Here is a 23,426-nt window from a genome sequence, read left to right as displayed (position 1 = left end):
AACATATAATCTCTTCCCACAACCAAACCATCGCCAGAGAAATCCTAGTAAACAACACAGAAATCATCGATAGATACAGCGATAGCAGGCGGCTTGACGTTTGCGAGGCACTACACATCAAGAAGTCAACACCAGCAATCAACAGCCAATTAATGCACAACTATATTCTACCCACCTCAAGACTCCGCTCCAATATAGAAGCATCAAGAAATATGGACCAATAGGCTTTCTACAAACACTTCTATTCAATACCCATTGTTTCGTGTTCTGTCTTGTGTTGATGAAATTAATACCCTATTAATGCCACCTCTTGTTCTGTCTTGTGTTGATGAAATTAATACCCTATTAATGCCACCTCACCCCATCCACCTCACTCAAATGTAGATATAAAATCGGAGATGCGTAAGTTCTATTCAGTTGTGTATTTGTAAACTAAAGTCTTTGAAAATGTAATAAGTTTTACGAAACGCGCTCGTGTCGCGTCAGACTAGAAATAAAAATGAATTTTGGAGAATTGATTTTTGATTTACCTCCAACAGTGAAAAGAAATGTACGAAAGATTGAGAAAATTCGTGTTAGAATTATTAATCTTACTTTTTCGGTCATATTTAATAATATATGTCTACAGGAAAGACTGCTACCAAAATATACTAATATATATATATATATATATATATATATATATATATATATATATATATATATATATATATATATATATATATATATATATATATATAAAATGTAAATGTTCGTTTGTTCAAAATCGCTAATATTCGAACGTTCTTTGAGCCAACCTTTAATTTGTATCCGAACGGGTTTTTATATACATACTATATAGGTATCACGTCTGTGACGGGAAAAAACACCCTTTTTTGAAAAACTGTGTTTTCATGTGAGGGAAAGCTTCGAAACCATTTTACCAATTGCTTTTAAATTTTAACACAACGTTGCATTCAAATAGACGCGTGTTTTTATTTAGCTACTATATTTATGCCTCACCTGTGAAAGGAAAAAAAATGTTTTTTTTTTTTTTTTTTTTTTTTAAATAGCGCCATCTGTTGGATGTAAGAGCAACATTCACTACACTAAATATGTTACGAATCCATTTCAATGTTTCCGATTTCATTGATACATTGAATATTCATAAATTTCGGTTTATTTCCATTTTGATTTAATTATTTTGTGTGACATTGTGTTGGAATTGAGCTGTGTTGTTTACCATACCATTCATTTCGTGAGTATAGTTTATTTTTTATTATTTCATTGTTATTCATTTCGTTTTTTAAACAGTTTTCTTATTTTTCAGTAATGGGAACATCAGATCGTTTGATGTTCCCAATTTTTTGATGGGAACATCTAATCATTTAGGAATGCATTGTACTAGGGAGTGGGGAATGGAGGGGAGGACAAGGGGAGAAGGGAGGGTTAATGGCGGGGAGACGAGGGGACGTGGGAGTGGGGGAGGACGAGGGGACGGGGAAGGGAGGAATGGTGGGGAGGACTGGAAGACTGGGGAAGGTTGCTGACGCTCAGCAACTAATATATATATATATATATATATATATATATATAAATATATATATATATATATATATATATATATATATATATATATATAACAACTACTATACTATAACAACTTTTTTGTTATATATATATAACAAAAAATACTAATGATCCTGACGTTATAATAGATCGTAAGATTACGGAAGAGCACCAACGAAATATTACAGAAACCAATGAATGATGTAATATGAAGTATTGTGAGAAACGATGTGTTTTGAGTGATGTCTCAACAACGAGAGACTTCACTCAGGAAAGTTTGTAAGAGTGAAGCTCACAGGTCTGGGGGATAGTCGTCAAGTTTGCCGGTGTCGTGGGGAGTTATGTTTTGGAGATGACAGGAAGGGGGAATATTGGTATCGAGCAAAAGTAATCTTTTATGATTACTTTTTTGGTAAGACAGGGGTGGGTAAAGGGCTTACGCCTCTTATGTGGTGCTAGTACACACACACACACACACACACACACACACACACACACACACACACACACACACACACACACACACACACACACACACATGTAATTGTATATATGTTGATTGACGGTTGAGAGGCGGGGCCAAAGAGCCAGAGCTCAACCCCCGCAAACACAACTAGGTGAGCACAACTAGGTGAGTACACACACACACACACACACACACACACACACACACACACACACACGCACGCACACACGCACACACACACACACACACACACACACACACACACATCTCACATCGGCATCTAGAAGAAAAAGGGGGGAAGACAAGCCCAAACCCTACACACCTGTAACCCTAACAAGTATCCCCTGCAAGTTGCTAGATAAACTGATCCGAAGCAGTCGAGTAGAACATGTAGAACACATTTTTTGTCTCAAGACACCAGCATGGACTCGGTAAAGGAAAATCTTACTTGGCAAACTTTCTGGAGTTCTACATCAGATGACATAGATCAAACAAGAGAGAGAGAGAGAGAGAAGGATAAGGCAGACTGCATATTCCTCGACTCTCAGAAAGCCTTTGATACTGTACGACACAACATAGTATCCCCTGGAATTTTTTTCTGAGAATTTCTAAACCTACAAAGTGAACTTACCCATAGACTTTGTCATTGCATAGATCTTAGTGAAAAAAAAAATTAAGATCTCTACGTTGACCTTAAGGACGTAGAGGGTAGATAGGCCTATAATTCATGACGTTCTGCGTTTAAGAAATCATCACTCAGTTGCGTTACACATGAGTAACCAAAGAATATTTTGATATTCATCAAAATAATGTGTTAACTGATAAAACAATATTAAGAAGACAACCATAACCTCGCGAGTAACCTAACTGTATTCCTCGATACAATATTATACAGTCTGAAATACAACGGTCTACAGCTGCTGTCGGTAGATGAATCCATTACTATATGTCAATACTTGTGAGATGAGTTCGAGACGCAGCAATAACCTCAAGATCTATTAGATCGTTCGTCTTGTCTATGCCAATGGCATTCAATCCTGGCCAGATTCATTACATTTCGCTCGAGATTTATCTTCGTTTTAATTGCATATGCGAAAATATATTTCGAAAATCTCCTCCTCTCAGTCAGCAAAAGCTGATAGACCTTAATGCTAGATTTAGGCCAAAGTGGTCTATTTAAAATTGGTTATATATATATATATATATATATATATATATATATATATATATATATATATATATATATATATATATATATATATATATATATATATATATGTCGTACCTAATAGCCAGAACGCACTTCTCAGCCTACTATTCAAGGCCCGATTTGCCTAATAAGCCAAGTTTTCATGAATTAATGTTTTTTCGTCTACCTAACCTACCTAACCTAACCTAACCTAGCTTTTTTTGGCTACCTAACCTAACCTTACCTATAAATATAGGTTAGGTTAGGTTAGGTAGGGTTGGTTAGGTTCGGTCATATATCTACGTTAATTTTAACTCCAATAAAACAAATTGACCTCATACATAGAGAAAAGGGTTGCTTTATCATTTCATAAGAAAAAAATTATAGTAAATATAATAATTCAGGAAAACTTGGCTTATTAGGCAAATCGGGCCTTGAATAGTAGGCTGAGAAGTGAGTTCTGGCTACTAGGTACGACATATATATATATATATATATATATATATATATATATATATATATATATATATATATGTGTGTGTGTGTGTGTGTGTGTGTGTGTGTGTGTGTGTGTGTGAAGATTTGTCTTTTTCAAAATAGGATCAATTAAAACTTTCGAATCTTATTCGAGAAGTCACTAAAACAGATGGACTTTGGCAAGACCTCTGAATTGACCAGGCGTAATAGCTAAATTGTATCCCAGTAAGGTACCACAAGGGGTTGGGATATCCCAGTAAGGTACCACAAGGGTTGGGACATCCCAGTAAGGTACCACAAGGGTTGGGACATCCCAGTAAGGTACCACAAGGGGTTGGGATATCCCAGTAAGGTACTAGAAGGGTTGGGACATCCCAGTAAGGTACCACTAGGATTGGGACATCCCAGTAAGGTAACACAAGGGTTGAAACATCTCAGTAAGTTACCACAAGGGTTGGGATATCCCAGTAACGTATTACAAGAATTTGTGTATCCCAGTAAGGTAACACAAGGGATGAAACATCCCAGTAAGGTACCACAAAAATTGGTACATCCCAATAAGGAAAATTCTCACACTTACTCTGCATATTAATGCCGTGAATAAAGTAAAACGTAAATTGAGAAGGCATAAGCCTATGTGAGCATCTGTGCCACACACCTAGAACGATTTCCAGCTCCTGGGCTCCGACGCATATGCAGTAATCGACTGGTATAATGATACCTTGACTGCTTTGGATTTGTCTCTGTAGTGCAACTGTTGTGCAACTGTTGTACACGGATTGCATAGATATTATACACGTTTTATACGAAGATTTTATATACGAGCTTTCCACATATTGTGCATAGGTTATTCACGGGTTATTCAAAGACTGTGCAAAATAATACACAGGTTATACAGAGATTGTGCAAAAGTTATACACGGATTATACATAGATTGTGCATAGGTATACACGGTTATACATAATTTATACAGGGTTATATTAAGATTAATTATCTATGGCATTAACGATACAACTGCCAGTCATGATGCAAAGTTGTGAGAGGTTAGTCCCAAGTGAAGTCCCAAGGCATCTAACCTTGGACTGGTTAGGACATTTAGAATGTCTATATGAAATAGACATTCTGTTTTACATAGATACTAAGAGGGGTACCAGGTTGTGTCCAGGTCTCTCTCTCTCCACTCTCATCTAAGTTTCCTTATCTCCCCTCCTTTCCTCTCTCTAACTTTATCCCCCTCTCCCAATCTCTCTTCTCGCCATCTTTCTCCCCCCAATCTTCCCCAACATCCATCCTCTCCCTTTCCTCCCATGTCTCCCAATCTCCCCCTCCACTTCCCTCTCTCCCAATCTGCCCCTCTCTCCCTTTTCCTTCCCCAATCCCCCCTCTCTCCCTTTTCCTTCCCCAATCCCCCCTCTTTTTCATTCTATCTAAAGATCCCCCCTGCCCCCCCCCCAACTTCCTTCTCCTCTCCTCTCCTCTCCTCTATTTTCCCTCTCTGTCACAGAAAAGCAAAGAAATCTAAGGATTCCGCCAGCTGCCTTCTGCCGAATAAGTAGGATGGGGCAGCTATCATGCCCGACTCTCCTCTTTATAGGCCCAATAGGACCAGTAAAAACCAGCCACTGTCCGTCCCGTTCCCCAGACCAATCACCTTGCAAAGTTGGGTGAGTCTAGCACCAGACACCTGGCCTCCAACCTGGGATAGACGACATATACACAAACAAAGTTGTAAAATCATTGTAAATTCTAGGTTAAAATTTCAGCATCACGATAACAAAATTGACGTAAAAAAATTATTTCACCGTATAACAGAACCTCAACAAAGTTGTATCCCCAGCACCATGGGCTCCCCCCAGCACCATGGGCTCCCCCCCAGCACCATGGGCTCCCCCCAGCACCATGGGCTCCCCCCCAGCACCATGGGCTCCCCCCAGCACCATGGGCTCCCCCCAGCACCATGGGCTCCCCCCAGCACCATGGGCTTCCCCCAGCACCATGGGCTCCCCCCCCAGCACCATGGGCTCCCCCCCAGCACCATGGGCTCCCCCCAGCACCATGGGCTCCCCCCAGCACCATGGGCTCCCCCCAGCACCATGGGCTCCCCCCAGCACCATGGGCTCCCCCCAGCACCATGGGCTCCACCTCCCCCCACCACCAGAGGGACCAGCTTACTGACGCACGGTGGAGGCGCTCGCCGCTGCTGTCATGTTTAAAGTCGAACAACACAACAAACCTTTCTCCCTTTGGGAACAGAGGAAACCCAGTCCTGCTGTCAGATCGTAAGTTTATGCTTGAGATATTACTGTGACTTTCGTGTTAACAAAACAACTATGTTTCAGGCCTGCATAGATTAACCTCGCTTCTGGCCTCCCTAGACACAGAAGACATCGTTTCTGATCGCAAGAGATTAGGAAAAGCTCGATTTTGATTTCCATAGACACGGAAAACCTCATTTCTGATCTCACTTGATAAGGAAAACCGCTATTCTGATCCTCCTCCATACGGAAAATCTAATTTCTGATCTCACTTGATAAGGAAAACCGCTATTCTGATCATCCTCCATACGGAAAATCTCATTTCTGATCTCACTTGATAAGGAAAACCGCTATTCTGATCCTCCTCCATACGGAAAATCTCATTTCTGATGTCCCTATAAAAGAAAAATAATGAGCCTTATACTCTTCAACGAAAATCAGAATGACAGAAGTGCTTCAAGGAACTTATCTGCATCCTTCACGGGAGATGAAGACCCGGGCGACGCAAAACTTGAACCTCTCTTCTCTCTGTCCTCCGAACCAGGCTCATAATGACGCAACTTTTCTGCTGTATATTTCTTTGCGAAAGTTTAGCAAATGTCTGATTAAAAACTCACGAAATTCGTAGCGTTATGCCGTCGTTTTCAGGAACAGATTTGAGAGCTTAATAGCGAGGATCTCGCTGTCTTTCTTTGTTCATGGTTGGCGTAATTGCGTATGTGTGCGTGCGTGCGTGTGTGTGTGTGTGTGTGTGTGTGTGTGTGTGTGTGTGTGTGTGTGTGTGTGTGTGTGTGTGTGTGTGTGTGTGAGTGCGTGTGTGTGTGTGTGTACTCACCTATCTGTACTCGCCTATTTGTGCATGCATGATTGAGCTCTAGCTCTTCGACCCAGCTTTTCTAACCGCTGCTTGTCCAATGCAATGACTCATGGCCTATTTCACAATCATACATGTTTTTAAAGTTATGAATAAAGTTTGCCTCTACAACCTGCTCCTTTAAGTCATTCCGTTTACTCACTACTCTTACGCTAAAGGAACCCTTTATATTACATCCCAATTACACATCTGAGTCTCAAACTTCCATCCGTGTCCCCCTTGTTCTGTTGATATTCATTGTAAACAGTATCTCTGTTTCCACCCTATCAATCCCTGTAATTATTTTATACATCTGTATCATGTCCTACCTCTCCTTCCTTTCTAACGTCATCAGGTTTAGTTCCTTCAGTCTCTCTTCGTACCTCATCCCTAGCAGCTCTGGGGCGAATCTCGATGAAAACCTCTGCACTTTTTCGAGTTTTCTTATGTGTAATTTTAGATGAGGGGGAGGGGGGTTCCAAGATGGGGCGGCATACTCTGAGACTGGTCTCCCAAAGGCGGTTTACAGTGATTTAAAAGAATCCTTATTCAGGTTTCTGAAGGATGTTGTGACATTGGCCTCAGTAGAGTATGAGGCTGACGTTATTTTATATTCTCGCCTCCCCATCCGTCCCCAGCTTGTTCGGTACCCCTGTGGTTGACCCCACCTCTGCTGCCCCTGTGGTTGACCCCACCTCTGCTGCCCCTGTGGTTGATTCTACCTCTGCTGCCCCTGTGGTTGACCCCACCTCTGCTGGCCCTGTGGTTGACCCCACCTCTGCTGGCCCTGTGGTTGACTCTACCTCTGCTGGCTCTGTGGTTGACTCTACCTCTACTGCCTCTGTGGTTGACACTACCTCTGCTGCCCCTGTGGTTGACTCTACCTTTGCTGCCCATGTGGTTGACACTACCTCTGCTGCCCCTGTGGTTGACCCCACCTCTGCTGGCCCTGTGGTTGACTCTACCTCTGCTGGCCCTGTGGTTGACTCTACCTCTGCTGGCCCTGTGGTTGACTCTACCTCTGCTGGCCCTGTGGTTGACACTACCTCTGCTGTGCCTGTGGTTGACTCTACCTCTGCTGGCCCTGTGGTTGACCCCACCTCTGCTGGCCCTGTGGTTGACCCCACCTCTGCTGGCCCTGTGGTTGACTCTACCTCTGCTGCCCCTGTGGTTGACCCCACCTCTGCTGGCCCTGTGGTTGACCCCACCTCTGCAGGCCCTGTGGTTGACCCCACCTCTGCTGGCCCTGTGGTTGACCCCACCTCTGCTGGCCCTGTGGTTGACCCCACCTCTGCTGGCCCTGTGGTTGACCCCACCTCTGCTGGCCCTGTGGTTGACCCCACCTCTGCTGCCCCTGTGGTTGACCCCACCTCTGCTGCCCCTGTGGTTGACCCCACCTCTGCTGGCCCTGTGGTTGACCCCACCTCTGCTGGCCCTGTGGTTGACCCCACCTCTGCTGGCCCTGTGGTTGACCCCACCTCTGCTGGCCCTGTGGTTGACCCCACCTCTGCTGGCCCTGTGGTTGACCCCACCTCTGCTGGCCCTGTGGTTGACCCTACCTCTACTGCCGCGGTGTCCTGGATTATGTCAAGGCTATGACTGATTCTAAGGTAGTTACTCTTCTTTCCAATCTTTGAATGGCTGAACCTCACAATGTTTCCATCTTGCTAATTTAGCCTTTATAATGTCAGTCTATTCACTGCTTCTGTTTGGTCGTCTCACATTCCCATTCCCAAGTACTTTTTCTGTTCTAAGATTGTCTCCTCAACCCAAAGTTTATCCCCACTCTTCCCCAGTCCCTCATAGCTCTCTCTATAATCCAATCTTCTCCTCCCAGTGAGTTCCTCTATGCTGCTCCTTGACCTAGTTACTCTAGTGTGAGCCAATTGAATTGTTAGTGAGCCAGTTACCTGTCAGCACAATAGATGATGTTTGCCAGTACGTCATCTTCAAAGTTCTCAGCTTCCAATTTCTTCATTCACAGTTCCAAGTATTTACAGTTAAGTTTCCACTGTTTAAATTTCATTAACCCTTCACAGTATTCCCTCCCCCCTACACAGTCGCACAGCACAGTTGGTCTCGTCTGACCCCGGCGGCGGTCAGGTCACGAATCTGAATACTCACCTAGTTGTGCTTGCGGGGGTTGAGCACTGGCTCTTTCGTTCCGCCTCTCAACTGTCAATCAACTAGGGGGTTGATTGACAGGCTCTCAACTGTGTGTTACACCTAGTTGTGTTTGCGAGGGTTGAGCTTTGCTCTTTCGGCCCGCCTCTCAACTGTCAATCAACTGTTTACTAACTACTACTTTTTTTTTTTTTCTTCCCACACCACACCACACACACACACACACCCCAGGAAGCAGCCCGTGACAGCTGACTAACTCCCAGGTACCTGTTTACTGCTAGGTAACAGGGGCATTCAGGGTGAAAGAAACTTTGCCCATTTGTTTCTGCCTCGTGCGGGAATCGAACCCGCGCCACAGAATTACGAGTCCTGCGCGCTATCCACCAGGCTACGAGGCCCCCTGTGTGTGTGTGTGTGTGTGTGTGTGTGTGTGGTGTGTGTGTGTGTGTGTGTGTGTGTGTGTGTGTGTGTGTGTGTGTGTGTGTGTGTGTGTGTGTGTGTGTGTGTGTTTGCGTGGGTATAGGTTCTCAATAGTGTTAAATCACCAACCAAAATAACGTTCCTGAGATTAAAGATTCCAAACATATTCGATACATTTGAAGCGAGCCAACTAATACAGTGTGTATGTCTGTTGTAAAAATACCTTAAAACAAGAACAAAAGTGAATCATATTTATTAAATAAAATTCCTCTTCACTTAAATATTATAATCTATTTATACATACTAGACGTCTATAAGATAAGCATTTGTATCATTGGGGATCGAACACCGACTCTGAAAGAGGCGAGGGCGCCGTTCTACCCATCTGGTCAAGTGTATGAGCATTGAAATGAATGATCAAACGGACAGGGGGAGTGTAAATATGATTTTTTTTTTTTTTTTTTTTTTTTTTTTTTTGATATATACAAGAGTTGTTACATTCTTGTACAGCCACTAGTACGCGTAGCGTTTCGGGCAAGTCCTTAATCCTATGGTCCCTGGAATACGATCCCCTGCCGCGAAGAATCGTTTTTTTCATCCAAGTACACATTTTACTGTTGCGTTAAACAGAGGCTACAGTTAAGGAATTGCGCCCAGTAAATCCTCCCCGGCCAGGATACGAACCCATGACATAGCGCTCGCGGAACGCCAGGCGAGTGTCTTACCACTACACCACGGAGACTGCTAAATTCTGAATGAATGTATATTCATTCCAATTCAAACAAAATGAGTGAGTTTTGCAGCCATGGAAATAGCACTGTGTTATGACCCAGTATTTCCAGTAGTTACACCGGGCGACATAACTATATTAACCAGTTGTACACAGGACACCATGTATTTATATATTGGAAAGTAATCTCTATATTTTTAGACACGTTGTGGGTGTATATATTTCCTTGACCTTAGCTATAGGAGACTCAAATCACTGACCACATGCGTTTGAGGTAGAAGCTGAATCCTCTGTATATATATATATATATATATATATATATATATATATATATATATATATATATATATATATATATATATATATACTTTTGTATATATCTATATTTGTTATGCATTTAATATTTCGATGCATTGTTTTTGGTGTCTGTGAAGTGCTTGTTTGAATGACGTGTGAACCGCCCAGTCTCTGAGTGCTTGTGGGCTCTCTTCAGAGTCCCACAAGTCTCTCAAAAGCTTCTCTTGAGATTTTATTCTTGATTAATCCTTAGTGACTTTGCTTTTGAATTACGTCACATTTATCTACTTTGACCCAACTTAGATGCAGTTCACTTGTGGTCTAGTGTATCCATGTTGTTAACATTTGTCACCTGATTAACTTAGTAACATCTGGCTGCAGTGACTAGTGCCTTGAGGTAAACTTTATTATATAATGATTATTAACTTTATTGTGGTGTATATCTTGTAAATAGCTGTTGGTATGTAGACTCAGTTCACCCTAGTAAACTGGTGGCTTTTATTTTTTTACTTTCACTATATCTCTAGACCATTAAAGATGTGGTTTACTGGAGGCCAATAGTGCCCATCGTTGAGTGAGGGGAAAGTCTCTACCACGAGCCTCACTTGGGGGTCTTCACATAACAGTAAACACACTTGGGTTGATCATGCAGCATAAATTTGAAAGCTAAAAACATTGCATAACGGAGTGTCAAACAAGGGTCAGTGGATAATAATCACAATGTCAGAAACAATATGTTTGTCATACTAGGTTCACTGGATGATATTTTCAATGTCACGAACAGTATGTGCCAAGCTATGTTCGCTGGACAATATTTTCAGTGTAAAAACTCGAGTGTCAAACAAGGCGCACTGGACTATACTCTTGGTGTCAGAAACAGTGTATGTCAGACAAGGTTCACTGGACAATATCTTCAGTGTCAAAAGCAATGTGTCAAACTCCTGTTTTACGTTCACTTGGCCATAATTTCACAGTGAAAATCCGCAAGTGTCGAACAAGGTTCACTGGAATTTATTGTCGGTATCAGGAAAGAATTTCACTTGTTGGTTTAATTACCAGTAAATTCTAAATACAAATTTGCTAAAACTATATACTTGAAAAGCAAAAGTTAAATTTTTAATAATGCAAATGCGCAATATTACACGGTAAATAGAGTCGATGCCTCCATATCTTGAAAGAATCGAAAGTTATGAGGAAAGAAACACAAAGCCATGTTGACTCTGACACACTGAAAGAGGTAAGAGATATCAACTCAAAATCAAGAATTCTGGGATCGAATCCCCGAGTAGGACAGAAATGGCTGGGTGCATTTCCTATCACATAATGTACCAGTTCACCTAGCAGTAAATAGGTACCCACGAGTTAGCCAGTTTGTTATGGAGGGAGGGGGCATCCTGAGGAGGTTCAGTAGTTCCACCCAAGGGAAAAGGGGGAGACCTCGATGTAAGCCAAACATGTATATACACAACTGAACAAATCCACAAGGGCCGTGACGACGGTTCGAACCCTCGTCACGGCCCTTGTGGATTTGTTCACTTGATGCATCACGCTATTGTAATTTCTGTGTATAGTGTATACACACACACACTTGTTTCTTGTCTCCCGACACAATAAATTATTATTAAATTATTATCATGTAATATGAAGAAAAAACCTAAGCCAGTATGACTACATAACACATGGAAGAGCTACTAGGACCACACGAGCAGGAAATAGCCAGAGTGGAAATTCAAAAAAGAAATTCCGAAAATGGAATTCCATATCCACGTTTCAACTATGACATCAAAACTAGATTGCTGGCAGAGGGACAGTAGCATGATGCTAAATGGTGCAGCGGATGATGCTGTCATTGGTGGCCTGTGTGGAAACCAAACATTTAACGAGGGTCTAAATTATACTCGGATGAATGTCAGTGATAAAAGCCACATTACTGACAGCAGCGGTGGTCCAGGTATTGCTCTTTCATCGTGCACAGCTTTCAACGTGTCGGTGGCTGATCAGGTTATGGTTATACCAGTGAGTTTCCATTGTTTTGGTTAAGGCAGTGAGTCGTGCATATTTTCTTAATAACATCCAAGGCAATGCATATAAATATACTTCAGTCCTCCAACCCTTGTTTCACTGTCCAACACGTCTTTGCTTTACTGTCCAACACGTTCTTGCTTTACTGTCCAACACGTCCTTGCTTTACTGTCCAACACGTCCTTGCTTTACTGTCCAACACATTTCCCTGTTCTCATTTTGCAGCGTCATGTAATCTTCAAGCCCAGCATGGGGGGTGCAGCCCCCCCCCCTCTCTCTCTCTCTCTCTCTCTCACTCCTAAAACTTATAGCCTCCCCAACAAGCCTGACTGGCAAGTTCCCCTTCAACAATACATAAAGTATCGGCCCAGCAGAGAGTAGTCAAGACTTGCTTCTGTTGATGCAAAGTCTTATTCCCGTCTGTGACATGTTGGGGGTCAGCTGCAGCCCCGGTTACTGTCTCTCTAGTGTGTGTGTGTGTGTGTGTGTGTGTGTGTGTGTGTGTGTGTGTGTGTGTGTGTGTGTGTGTGTGTGTGTGTGTGTGTGTGTAATATCTGAGAGCCAGGCTTGCAGCTCGCTCACTGTTATGAGGTGTAATGAAGTCGGATCCATATTCGCTACACATGAACAGACTCGCACCATGGTACTCTGATCATGATGACTATAGAGACCTTCAGCAATGGTAGTTCCCTTCAGATCTTTACCGTGATACTCTGACGAGGACATATACAGGCCCCCATATCATGGTACTTTTACCATTAACAATTACCATTCACTTATAAACGTTGTGTTGCATCTTGATCTTAAAGTCTCCGTCAGCCCTCACTTCAGGAGATGATCTTTAATCATCATCATCATCTCTAATCATCATCATCTCTAATCATCATCATCTCTAATCTCTCATCAACGACGATTTTAACCTGTGATTCATCCTTGATTTTCCTTTTTTTCTTATCTCCTATCTCTCAATTGTATTTTACTGTTCATCATATTTCTTTATCAGATTTGATGTGTCATTTAGGTCTTCATAACTTTATTTTGCTATTTTTTCTTTTATTTGACATAAACTAGAGAGAGAGAGAGAGAGGGGAAGGGGGGGAGGGCGAGTCTTCTCTACACACTATCTTCATCATTGTCACTATCGAAATATTATATAGGTCAGAGGAGCATTTTCATATTACCTCAGGCTGCCCCTTTTCCTATTTGCCCCTTAGGTTAAGTAAGGTTCGGGGCAATTTAGTTCATCATTTTAGTGACGTTGTGACAAGTCAAGAGAACGGGCCGAGTTATTCAGCCCCAGCACACAATAATTCAGAATTACCGCATTAATTCGCGATAGTGAAATAATGGTTGTAATCACCGTAGAGTTGTTCATGTTGGCGCGTCCTGACCATATGAGGTACCTGGAGCACTGTAATTACTTTCTTCTTCTTTTTAATGATACACTGTGCACCGCTCCCTTTGTGTGCTGTGTCCCATATAAGAAAAACGAAATACAAAAGAATTTTCCATTTTGTGTATGTAATTATATGTTATTATTGTGTGTTATTATCATCATCTTAACTCTTGTGGGTTGTGATGAGATCTGCCATTTATGTGTGTTTTAGTTTGTGTTTGATAGGGTATTAGGTATGCTTAGGGGCGCCTTCTCGCCATGCCCTGTGTCTGGGGGATTGGTGCCCTGAAGCTACATAAACACCCTATACCCTCCTCCCCCCCCACCCCCCCGAAGTGGCAAGGGGAGTTAGGGGACAAGATATATTAACTTACGTGTTCTTGAGGACAACCTCATAATGCACTTAAAGTTTGTCTTTGAGTGCATTATAAGTTACATAGTGTGCTAAAGCTCTCGACACACTATGTAATCCTTCACATAGTCTAGGGGCAGCTGTATGAATGCAGATGTTGGCATGTTATTAACAACCTTTTCATCCAAATAGAACAGCCAAGTTATAGAAACAATCACTGCACCATTTTCAATAATTTTCTTTTCAGTTTACTATTCAATGTCTTGTGTATTTTCACTTTGGTGTGTTACTGTTCAAAGTTGCCTTCACTGTGGGAACTTCCCTAGTTGTGCTTGCGGGTGTTGGGCTTCAGCTCTATGGTCCCGCCTCTCAATCGTCAATCAACTGGTGTACAGATTCCTGAGCCTACTTGGCTCTATCATATCTACATTGGAAGCTGTGTATGGGGTCAGCCTCCACTACAACACTTCCTAATACATTCCATTTGTTAACTACTCTGACAATGAAGGATTTCTTTCTAATGTCTCTATGGCTCATTTAGGCACTTAAATTTCCACCTCAGCCCCCTAGTGCGTGGGCCCCCTGTGCTAAATAAACTCTTTATCTACCATATCAATTCATCAATTCCAACATTGTGTGTTTGTGCGCCCGCATAAAGCATAAACATGATTGCTTGGGTGCCCAGGTCGATCCAGTGCCTGGGGTGACCTTGGCACTCGTGCGTTGTGGCACTGACACCCACACCAACCCTCTAATGACTGTCAAGAAACTCTAGGTCGAAACCAGCCACATTACACCGTTATCGTTGAAGCTCGCTGGACCATTGTTCATTTAAAGTTTCCGCAAGACTTATATATTGGCGACCGCAACATCAGCCTTAAGGGAGAAAACGTGTTCCCCAACTTGGAAAAATAACCTTTCTTGAAAATCGAGAATTCTGAACATGATATATTCCATAATATGAATACCAATGAGCACGTCGCCTCAACCTGCGCACAGTAGACAGCTCCCTGGAGATATATATATATATATATATATATATATATATATATATATATATATATATATATATATATATATATATATATATATGTTATTGTTAAATATGACCGAAAAAGTAAGATTAATAATTCTAACACGAATTTTCTCAATATTTTTTATGTTTCTTTTTACTGTCGATGGTAATTAAAAAAATCAATTCTCCAAAATTCATTTTTATTTCTAGTCTGACGCGACGCCTGAACGCGTTTCGTAATTACGTTTTAAAAGACTTTAGTTTACAAACACAACTGGAACCTGTAAACACGCCATTTGCTTCCATATTTATACTCGCATTTCGGTGAAGTGATATGGTACAACAGTTTTGGATGAGGTGAACAAACTTTGACAAACACAAGACAGAACACTGAACAATGGGTATTAACTGGATAAGAATGGAAGTAACTGCAAAGGGCCTATTGGCCCATACTTCCTCTTGATGCTTCTATATTGGTACGGAGTCTTGAAGTAGGTAGAATATAGTTGTGCATTAATTGGCTGTTGATTGCTGGTGTTGACTTTTTGATGTGTAGTGCCTCGCAGATGTCGAGCTGCCTGCTATCGCTGTATCTATCGATACAGCGAGAACGAAAACTATTTGCAATTACATGTAATCAAGTAATGCGAAGTTGGATAAAAGTTTGCTTACCGGGGCTGACTAGAGGACACTCGAGAGATTTAATATTTCGTGAATACATTATACCCGCCTTCAGTACTCCAACGCCAGAGATGAGATCAGTGCAGACAGCAGAAGTCGAAGCGATATCGTGCTAAAGTTTCGCTGACGGTAATTGACCTTAAAGTAGTTTTAAAATGGCTGTCTCAGCAAGTCACATCAGTTGTACAGAAAGTTGATTGCTCTTTTCATCCACTTTTTCCATCCACTTTTTTTTCTGCTCACCCAACCACTTGGGCTGATGGTGGAGCGATGGTCTCGCTTCTCGGCGTTCAATCCCAGATTATCCAAGTGTTTGGGCACCATTTCTTTCCTTCGTCTTATCCTCAATCCTTATCGTCATATCCTTTCAAATTCCATATAATCGTAATGGCATAGTGCTTTCTGCTGACAACTACCGTGGATGGATTTTCTTCTTGTAGGGTCTGAGTTCGATCCCCGTTAGTTCAAGTGGTTGGGCAACGTTTTCTCATCTCCGTTCTTATACTCCATCTTAGTCTGTCACATATCCCTTGCACGCGATGTATAGCCATACATCGTTAACGATGTATAAGCATCCTCGTTAACCTCCGCGTCAGTAAGGCGTCTTCGCCTCCCTCCTCATCTGTACAGCATCCTCGACTCCTCCCATCTCCCGCTGCCTTATGAGTGGGTAATGGAAGACTAAGATGGTATTGTGGTCTATTTACCCAACTACCCATTTCTTATGTAATTTGTCGATCTCATGTCTCTGTCAATATCAACGTCCGCGGCTCTATTTGCTCTTGCATTAGAAATCTAAAAACAGCCACACATACACACACACACACACACACACACACACACACACACACACACACACACACACACACACACAGAAGAGTAAGGGAAGACATGATCACTACCTACAAAATTCTCAGAGGAATTGATAGTGTAGATAAAGATAAACTGTTGAATACGGGTGGTACGCGAACAAGGGGACACAGGTGGAAACTGAGTACCCAAATGAGCCATACGGACGTTAAAAATAACTTTTTCAGTGTTAGAGTAGTTAACAGATGGAAAGTATTAGGCAGTGATGTGGTGGAGGCTGATTCCATACACAGTTTCAAGTGTAGATATGATATAGCGCAGTAGGCTCAGGAATCTGTACGACAGTTGATTGACGGTTGAGAGGCCGGACCAAAGAGCTAGAGCTCAAGCCGCGCAAGCACAACTAGGTGAGTACACACACACACACACACACGCACAAACACACATTACATTGGCAAAAGTTAGAACATCATTCAGAAACCTAAGTGAGGAGGCATTTAGGGCGCTTTACACTGCCTACGTGAGGCCAGCCTTAGAGTTAGCCGCACCATCATGGAGTCCCCCACCTGAAGAAACACACAAGGAAACTGGAAAAGGTTGAGAAGTTTGTGACGAGGCTTGTCTCAGAGTTAGGAGGGATGGAATATGAAGAGCGCCTGAAGGAACTGAACCTTACGACACTAGAAAAAAGAAGGGAGAATGGGGATATGATGGGAACGTATAAAATACTCAGGGGAATTGACAAAGTGGAAATAGATGAAATGTTCACACGTAATAGTAACAGAATGAGGGGGACATGTGTAGAAGCTGGAAAGTCAATCAGTTACAGAGATGTTAGGAAGTATTCTTTTAGCGTGAGAGTAGTGGAAAAATGGAATTCACTTAAGGAGCAGGTTGTGGAAGCAAACTCTATTCATAATTTTAAAACTAGATATGATAGGGAAATGGAGCAGGAGTCATTGCTGTAAACAACCGATGACTAGAAAGGCGGGATCCAAGTGTCAACGCTCGATCCTGCAAGAACAATTAAGTGAGTACAAATAGGTGAGTATACACACGCAAACACACACACACGGAACACCACGACCAGTCCTCTCATCCTTTAACTACACTTAGGTAATTACTTAAGTAATTACAAACACACTCTTACTACTACTACTACTAACAGAGATCATGAAAATATTCGTACATAATATAATTACTTTATTCCGTCCAAGCAAAAGCTGTTGGAGTAAACAAATATATATATATAATTAGGACTATTAACCAATTACCTATATAGGTAATTGGTTGCTTTTATGTTGAACCAATTACTCCGAATTTGTGTTCAAAATTTATGTTAGCGGATGTTCAGTAAATCGTTACAATAATTGTGTAGAGTTTGCGTAATATTGTGCTGAGTTTGTGGATAATTGTGTAAAACATTTGTATATAATTGTGTAGAATTTGTACATAATTTTGTAGAGTTTGTACATACTCATGACGTGTTTGTTTCGCGTAGTTTGTGTGGACCCAAGGACTCTCCGGACCCTTCCAAATGATGTCATTTTCGTGAAGGAATTTGAACTATTGCAATAATCATGGTCAGAAAAATAATCATAATTCTTCATGTTTTGAATCTATTATTACACACACACACACACACACACACACACACACACACATACACACACACACACACACACACACACACACACACACACACACACTCACACACACACACACACAGCAAGGATTTAAATCCAAGTAAGCTACGATTTATCTCCCCCAAAAAGAACTAGGAAACAAAAGGCTGGCACACCGAAAGGGGAATTATGAATAGATGAGAAGTTTCCTAATGGATTTACCATGGGACACAGACCTCAGAGCTAAGTCTGTACAAGACATGATGGACTATGTCACCCAAAAGTGTCAGGAAGCAGTAAACAGGTTTATCCCGGCCCTAAAGGAAAATTCCGAGAACCAAAAGGAGAGTCCGTGGTTTAATAGGGCATGTATGGAAGCAAAGGAACTGAACAAAAGGGCATGGAGGAACTTCCTAAATAACAGAACACCAGAAAGCAGAGAGAGAGATACCAGAGAACCAGGAATGAGTATGCTAGTGTGAGAAGAGAAGCAGAGAAAGATTATGAAAATGATATAGCAAAGCCAAGACCGAACCAAAGCTACTCCAGTCACATCAGGAGGAAAACAACAGTGCAAGAACAGGTAATGAAACGTAGAACAGGCGAGGACAGGTATACAGAGAATGACAAAGAGATGTGTGAAGAACTAAACAAAAGGTTCCAGGAGGTCTTCACAATAGAACACGGTGAGGTCAGTGCGTTAAGAGAGGTGGCAGTAAACTAGGTGGCTTTGGAAGGGTTCGAAATTACGAGAGAGGAGGTCAAGAGACACCTGTTGGATCTGGATGTGAGAAAGGCTGTTGGTCCGGACGCGATCTCGCCATGAGTACTGAAAGAGTGTGCAGGAGCACTCTGCTTGCCACTCTCCATAGTGTATAGTAAATCACTAGAGACGGGAGACCTACCAGAAAAAGCTGGGTGATTATATTATTATGATGCGAGAACAAGTAACAAGTTGTTTCCTCTCAGAGACTTTGGATGTCTCCTCTCATAGGGGGTGGGATGTCTCCTCTCAGAGGCCTGGGATGTCTCCTCTCAGAGGCCTGGGATGTCTCCTCTCAGAGGGCTGTGATGTCTCCTCTCAGAGGCCTGGGATGTCTCTTCTCAGAGGCCTGGGATGTCTCCTCTCAGAGGGCTGTGATGTCTCCTCTCAGAGGGCTGGAATGTCTCCTCTCAGAGGGCTGGGACGTCTCCTCTCAGAGGCTTGCGATTTCCCCTCTCAGAGGCCTGGGATGTCTCCTCTCAGAGGGCTGTGATGTCTCCTCTCAGAGGCCTGGAAAGTGCCTCTCTGATACCAGACAAGAAGGACTAAAACACGTCCCTGTGGCAGGTGCTGCCGTCAACCCAGCCGTGGACGGTGCTGACACCAGCCTGTATAAGCTTTCCTTTCCCTGCCACAAGACATGAGCTCCTCGCTACCACCTCCAACACGAGAGTCACACAAGAGCAGCGGCTCGGATTTTTTATATTCACACCCCCAAAAAACGGCAAAACTAATGTAATTATGTAGCAAATGCTTACCTAGCCTAGGCTTTACCTAACCTAAGGTAGGCCTAACTATTGACAAAATTATGTTTATACAATGGTATTAACTGATAACATGGCTGAATGTGTGTTTAAAGTCGGTAGCTGCTTGGACAAGCATAGTCTGAGGATGTATTTGGATCTCCTCTGAACTGTCTCCTTAACAGCTGCTGTGTATTTCATCTTAGTCTATGATCTTAGTAAATCTTTAGTCAGCTTATGCCTTGCTCTGATTACATTATGAAAACCTTGTCCAGGATTCCTCAAGCATTTTCCCAGCCACTTACGAAACCTATATATCTTTCAATAACCGTGGTGGCTTTGTTTACAGTTTCTGATTAGTTCCGAAGCTCTATGAGGTTGTTTATATCGATAATAGCCCTGGGTTGTGAAGTTACGAAACTTGTAAACTGTTTAATTAATGTAAACAAGTCCACCATGATTGTTGAAAGATGTACAGGTTACGTAAATGGTTGCGAAAGTGGTTGATCAATCGTGCCTCTTGACAAACTGGTATTGTCGATTTGTTTTAAAACATTGCCAAGACAGTTATAGATAGATATATTTATAGTGTTTCGACAAATTAAATATGTGTATAATGCATGTCTTTAATGCGACCATCGTAGAGTGAGTGGGGGGGGGGGAGGGATTGGATAAGACCATTAAGCCATCCAAGTGAGTAACGAAGCAATTAACTGCTGACGAGTCAAGATGTTATCGGGATGTAGTGCCAGTTTGGCAGCGGCGCTAGTGCCAGGGTTCAATACACAGCTGTGTTTGAGCCACTGGTGCAGCTGCTGCAGCTTCCCAAAGCCATGGGAGCTAACTGATCGCTCCACTGCTTCAGTCGGAGCATCAAACACTGACGATCAACCTCTCTAGAGAACCGCATTTCCACACTGGAAAATCACAGTAACATCACACAAAATCACATAAAATCTCATAAAATCATAGATAATCACATAAAATCACATAAAATCACATAAAATCATAGAAAATCATACAAAAATTACAGAAAATCACATAAAATCACAGAAAATCACAGAAGATCACAGAAAATCACAGAAAATCACAAAATCACATAAAATCACATAAAATCACATAAAATCACATAAAATCACAGAAAATCACAGAAAATCATAGAAAATCACAGAAAATCACAGAAAATCACAGAAAAACACAGAAAATCACATTATCACAGTAATCTATCTTCGTGATGATCTTGGAGTAGGACGGGGGGATCGAACGATTGTCCTGGGTAACCTCCAGATGCACACCTTAACTCATGAACGACGATATGCTAAAAATGATATAACTAGGATCCTTCCCTTATCCCTGGGTTAAGACGCACGTCTGGGGATTACTCAGGACACTAGTTCGATCCTCATCCTGCTCCAAAATTGTTAGTGTTGTTACAAGGTTGTGGTTATTTGGTCACAATGTTAAGGATATGTTGATATCTATATCAACATATCAACATATGTTGATATCTAACAACATATCCTTAACATTGTGACCAAATGACCACAACCTTGAAACAACATAACCACAACCTTGAAACAACATAACCACAACCTTGAAAAAACAACCACAACCTTGTAACAACATTTTAACATAACCACAACCTTGTAACAACATTTTAACATAACCACAACCTTGTAACAACACTAACAATTTTGGAGCAGGATGAGGATCGAACTAGTGTCCTGAGTAATCCCCAGACGTGCGTCTTAACCCAGGGATAAGGGAAGGATCCTAGTTATATCATTTTTAGCATATCGTCGTTCATGAGTTAAGGTGTGCATCTGGAGGTTACCCAGATATCCTATCTATCACAATGATATGGATATGTTGATATATCTCAACATTGTTGAGGGTAACAACATATGCAACAACATTGTTGTTACATTGTGGTTATGTGGTTGCAGTGTTGTGGTTAAGTTGTTACAATTTTGTGGTTATGTTGTTACAATGTTGTGGTCATGTTGTTACAATGTTGTGGTCATGTTGTTAGAATGTTGTGGTTGTGTTTTGGTTGCTGTGGTTGACTCCAACACCATCCTCAGGCTAGGCTCATCCTTGCTGAGGTCGATTCCAACCCATCCTCATGTTAGGGTCAGCCAAGTAGCGTACCATCTCAACCTATCCACAGGCTAGGGTCGTCCACGCTTTAGCTGACCCCAACCCATCCTTACGGCGATTGATGTTTGTAAATTATATTTTTTCTCATCGTTGAAGTGATGATGAAGATGCTGTATCTCTTCTCCCATTGCCGAACTGGAGATGAAGATGCTTTAAATAATTTAGACCGTAAAACAGATGTCCTTAATCTCCAAATGACATGTTACATATCAGAGGCAATAAATAAATCATTTTTAACATCGGTCAAATGTCATCACAGAGCATTGCAAAAATCCCTTTTAATTTACTACCAATTAAATGTATTTTTCGAAACATGTACTTCACTGATATTGACTTGAAATTGTATGTGAGTTTATCACATGGAAAATTTACAAAAAAAAACATTTATTCTTTGAACCATTTGGTAAAAGATATAGATTCAAATTCAAATTCAAAATTCAAATTCAAATTCTTTATTTAGGAAAAGTACATACATAGTTGATTTACAGTTGATGTAAAGTTGATTTGGGATGACGTGTCACAAAACGAGAATATTGTCATCGTTATTATTCACTGGATGATCTATATGTCAGCAATAACAGATTTCAGTGGTTGTTCTACAGTGCAGTGTCAAGCAAGCTGAGACAACAGTAAGCAATTGTGAGAGAGGGAGAGAGTGAGAAAGAGAGAGAGAGAGAAAGACAGAGAGAGAGAGAGAGAGAGAGAGAGAAAGACAGAGAGAGAGTGAGAGAGAGAGAGTGAGAGAGAGAGTGAGAGAGAGAGAGAGAGAGAGAGAGAGAGAGAGAGAGAGAGAGAGAGAGAGAGAGAGAGAGAGAGAGAGTGAGAGAGAGAGTGAGAGAGAGAGAGAGAGAGTGAGAGAGAGAGAGAGAGTGAGAGAGAGAGTGAGAGAGAGAGAGAGAGTGAGAGAGAGAGAGAGAGTGAGAGAGAGAGTGAGAGAGAGAGAGAGAGAGAGAGAGAGAGAGAGAGAGAGAGAGAGAGAGAGAGAGAGAGGGGAAAAATAATCGAATTCTAATTATTTACCTGAAGACCATCATTACCTTAGTGGGCTCCACTGAGACAGCAATCAGTCGGCTTGTCGGCCACTATTCGTTTGAAGTAATTAGTCTATAATCAGAGCAGTGAATTCTGTGTTAGTGAGAGAGTGGTTCGTGTCTTGATAGTGATCCTTAGAGCAGAGGACGCAGCTTGGCCGAGGGGAAAAACCCTGTGCGGTAAGAGATACAAAAGTGTTCATAGATGCGGTTGTTCAGAGTATTTTGATGTATTTCCCACGTACTGAACATTACACCTCGAGCTTTTAAAAGAGATAAACAACACCAAATCTGAAGAGCAAAGGTTAAAAGATCTCTCTTCAATGTTTTAAATAGTGTCCTAAAGTTTAGTAAAGACAAACTGAAATCAAATTTTTTGATAAGTATGTCTAAGAATATTATGTCTAAGTATCTCAATATTGCAAAGTTCTTTTCTGATATGAAAGATAACAGTGCCCAGATACAGAAT

At 41.7% G+C, this 23,426-nt stretch overlaps 2 protein-coding genes across 2 annotated transcripts in view; both read left to right on the top strand.

Moving 5' to 3' along the window:
* LOC123764690 (uncharacterized) overlaps positions 1-23,426 on the top strand; it is a 194,851-nt gene that overhangs the window by 6,323 nt on the left and 165,102 nt on the right. The window lies entirely within an intron of this gene.
* On the top strand, positions 7,380-8,387 carry LOC138350983 (uncharacterized). Its single transcript, XM_069302449.1, has one exon. It carries the CDS (start codon positions 7,380-7,382, stop codon positions 8,385-8,387), a length of 1,008 nt encoding a protein of 335 aa, XP_069158550.1.

This window comes from Procambarus clarkii, chromosome 48, assembly GCF_040958095.1.
Source record: "Procambarus clarkii isolate CNS0578487 chromosome 48, FALCON_Pclarkii_2.0, whole genome shotgun sequence".
Lineage (NCBI taxonomy): Eukaryota > Metazoa > Arthropoda > Malacostraca > Decapoda > Cambaridae > Procambarus > Procambarus clarkii.
This window is presented reverse-complemented; position numbering and strand designations above follow the sequence as displayed.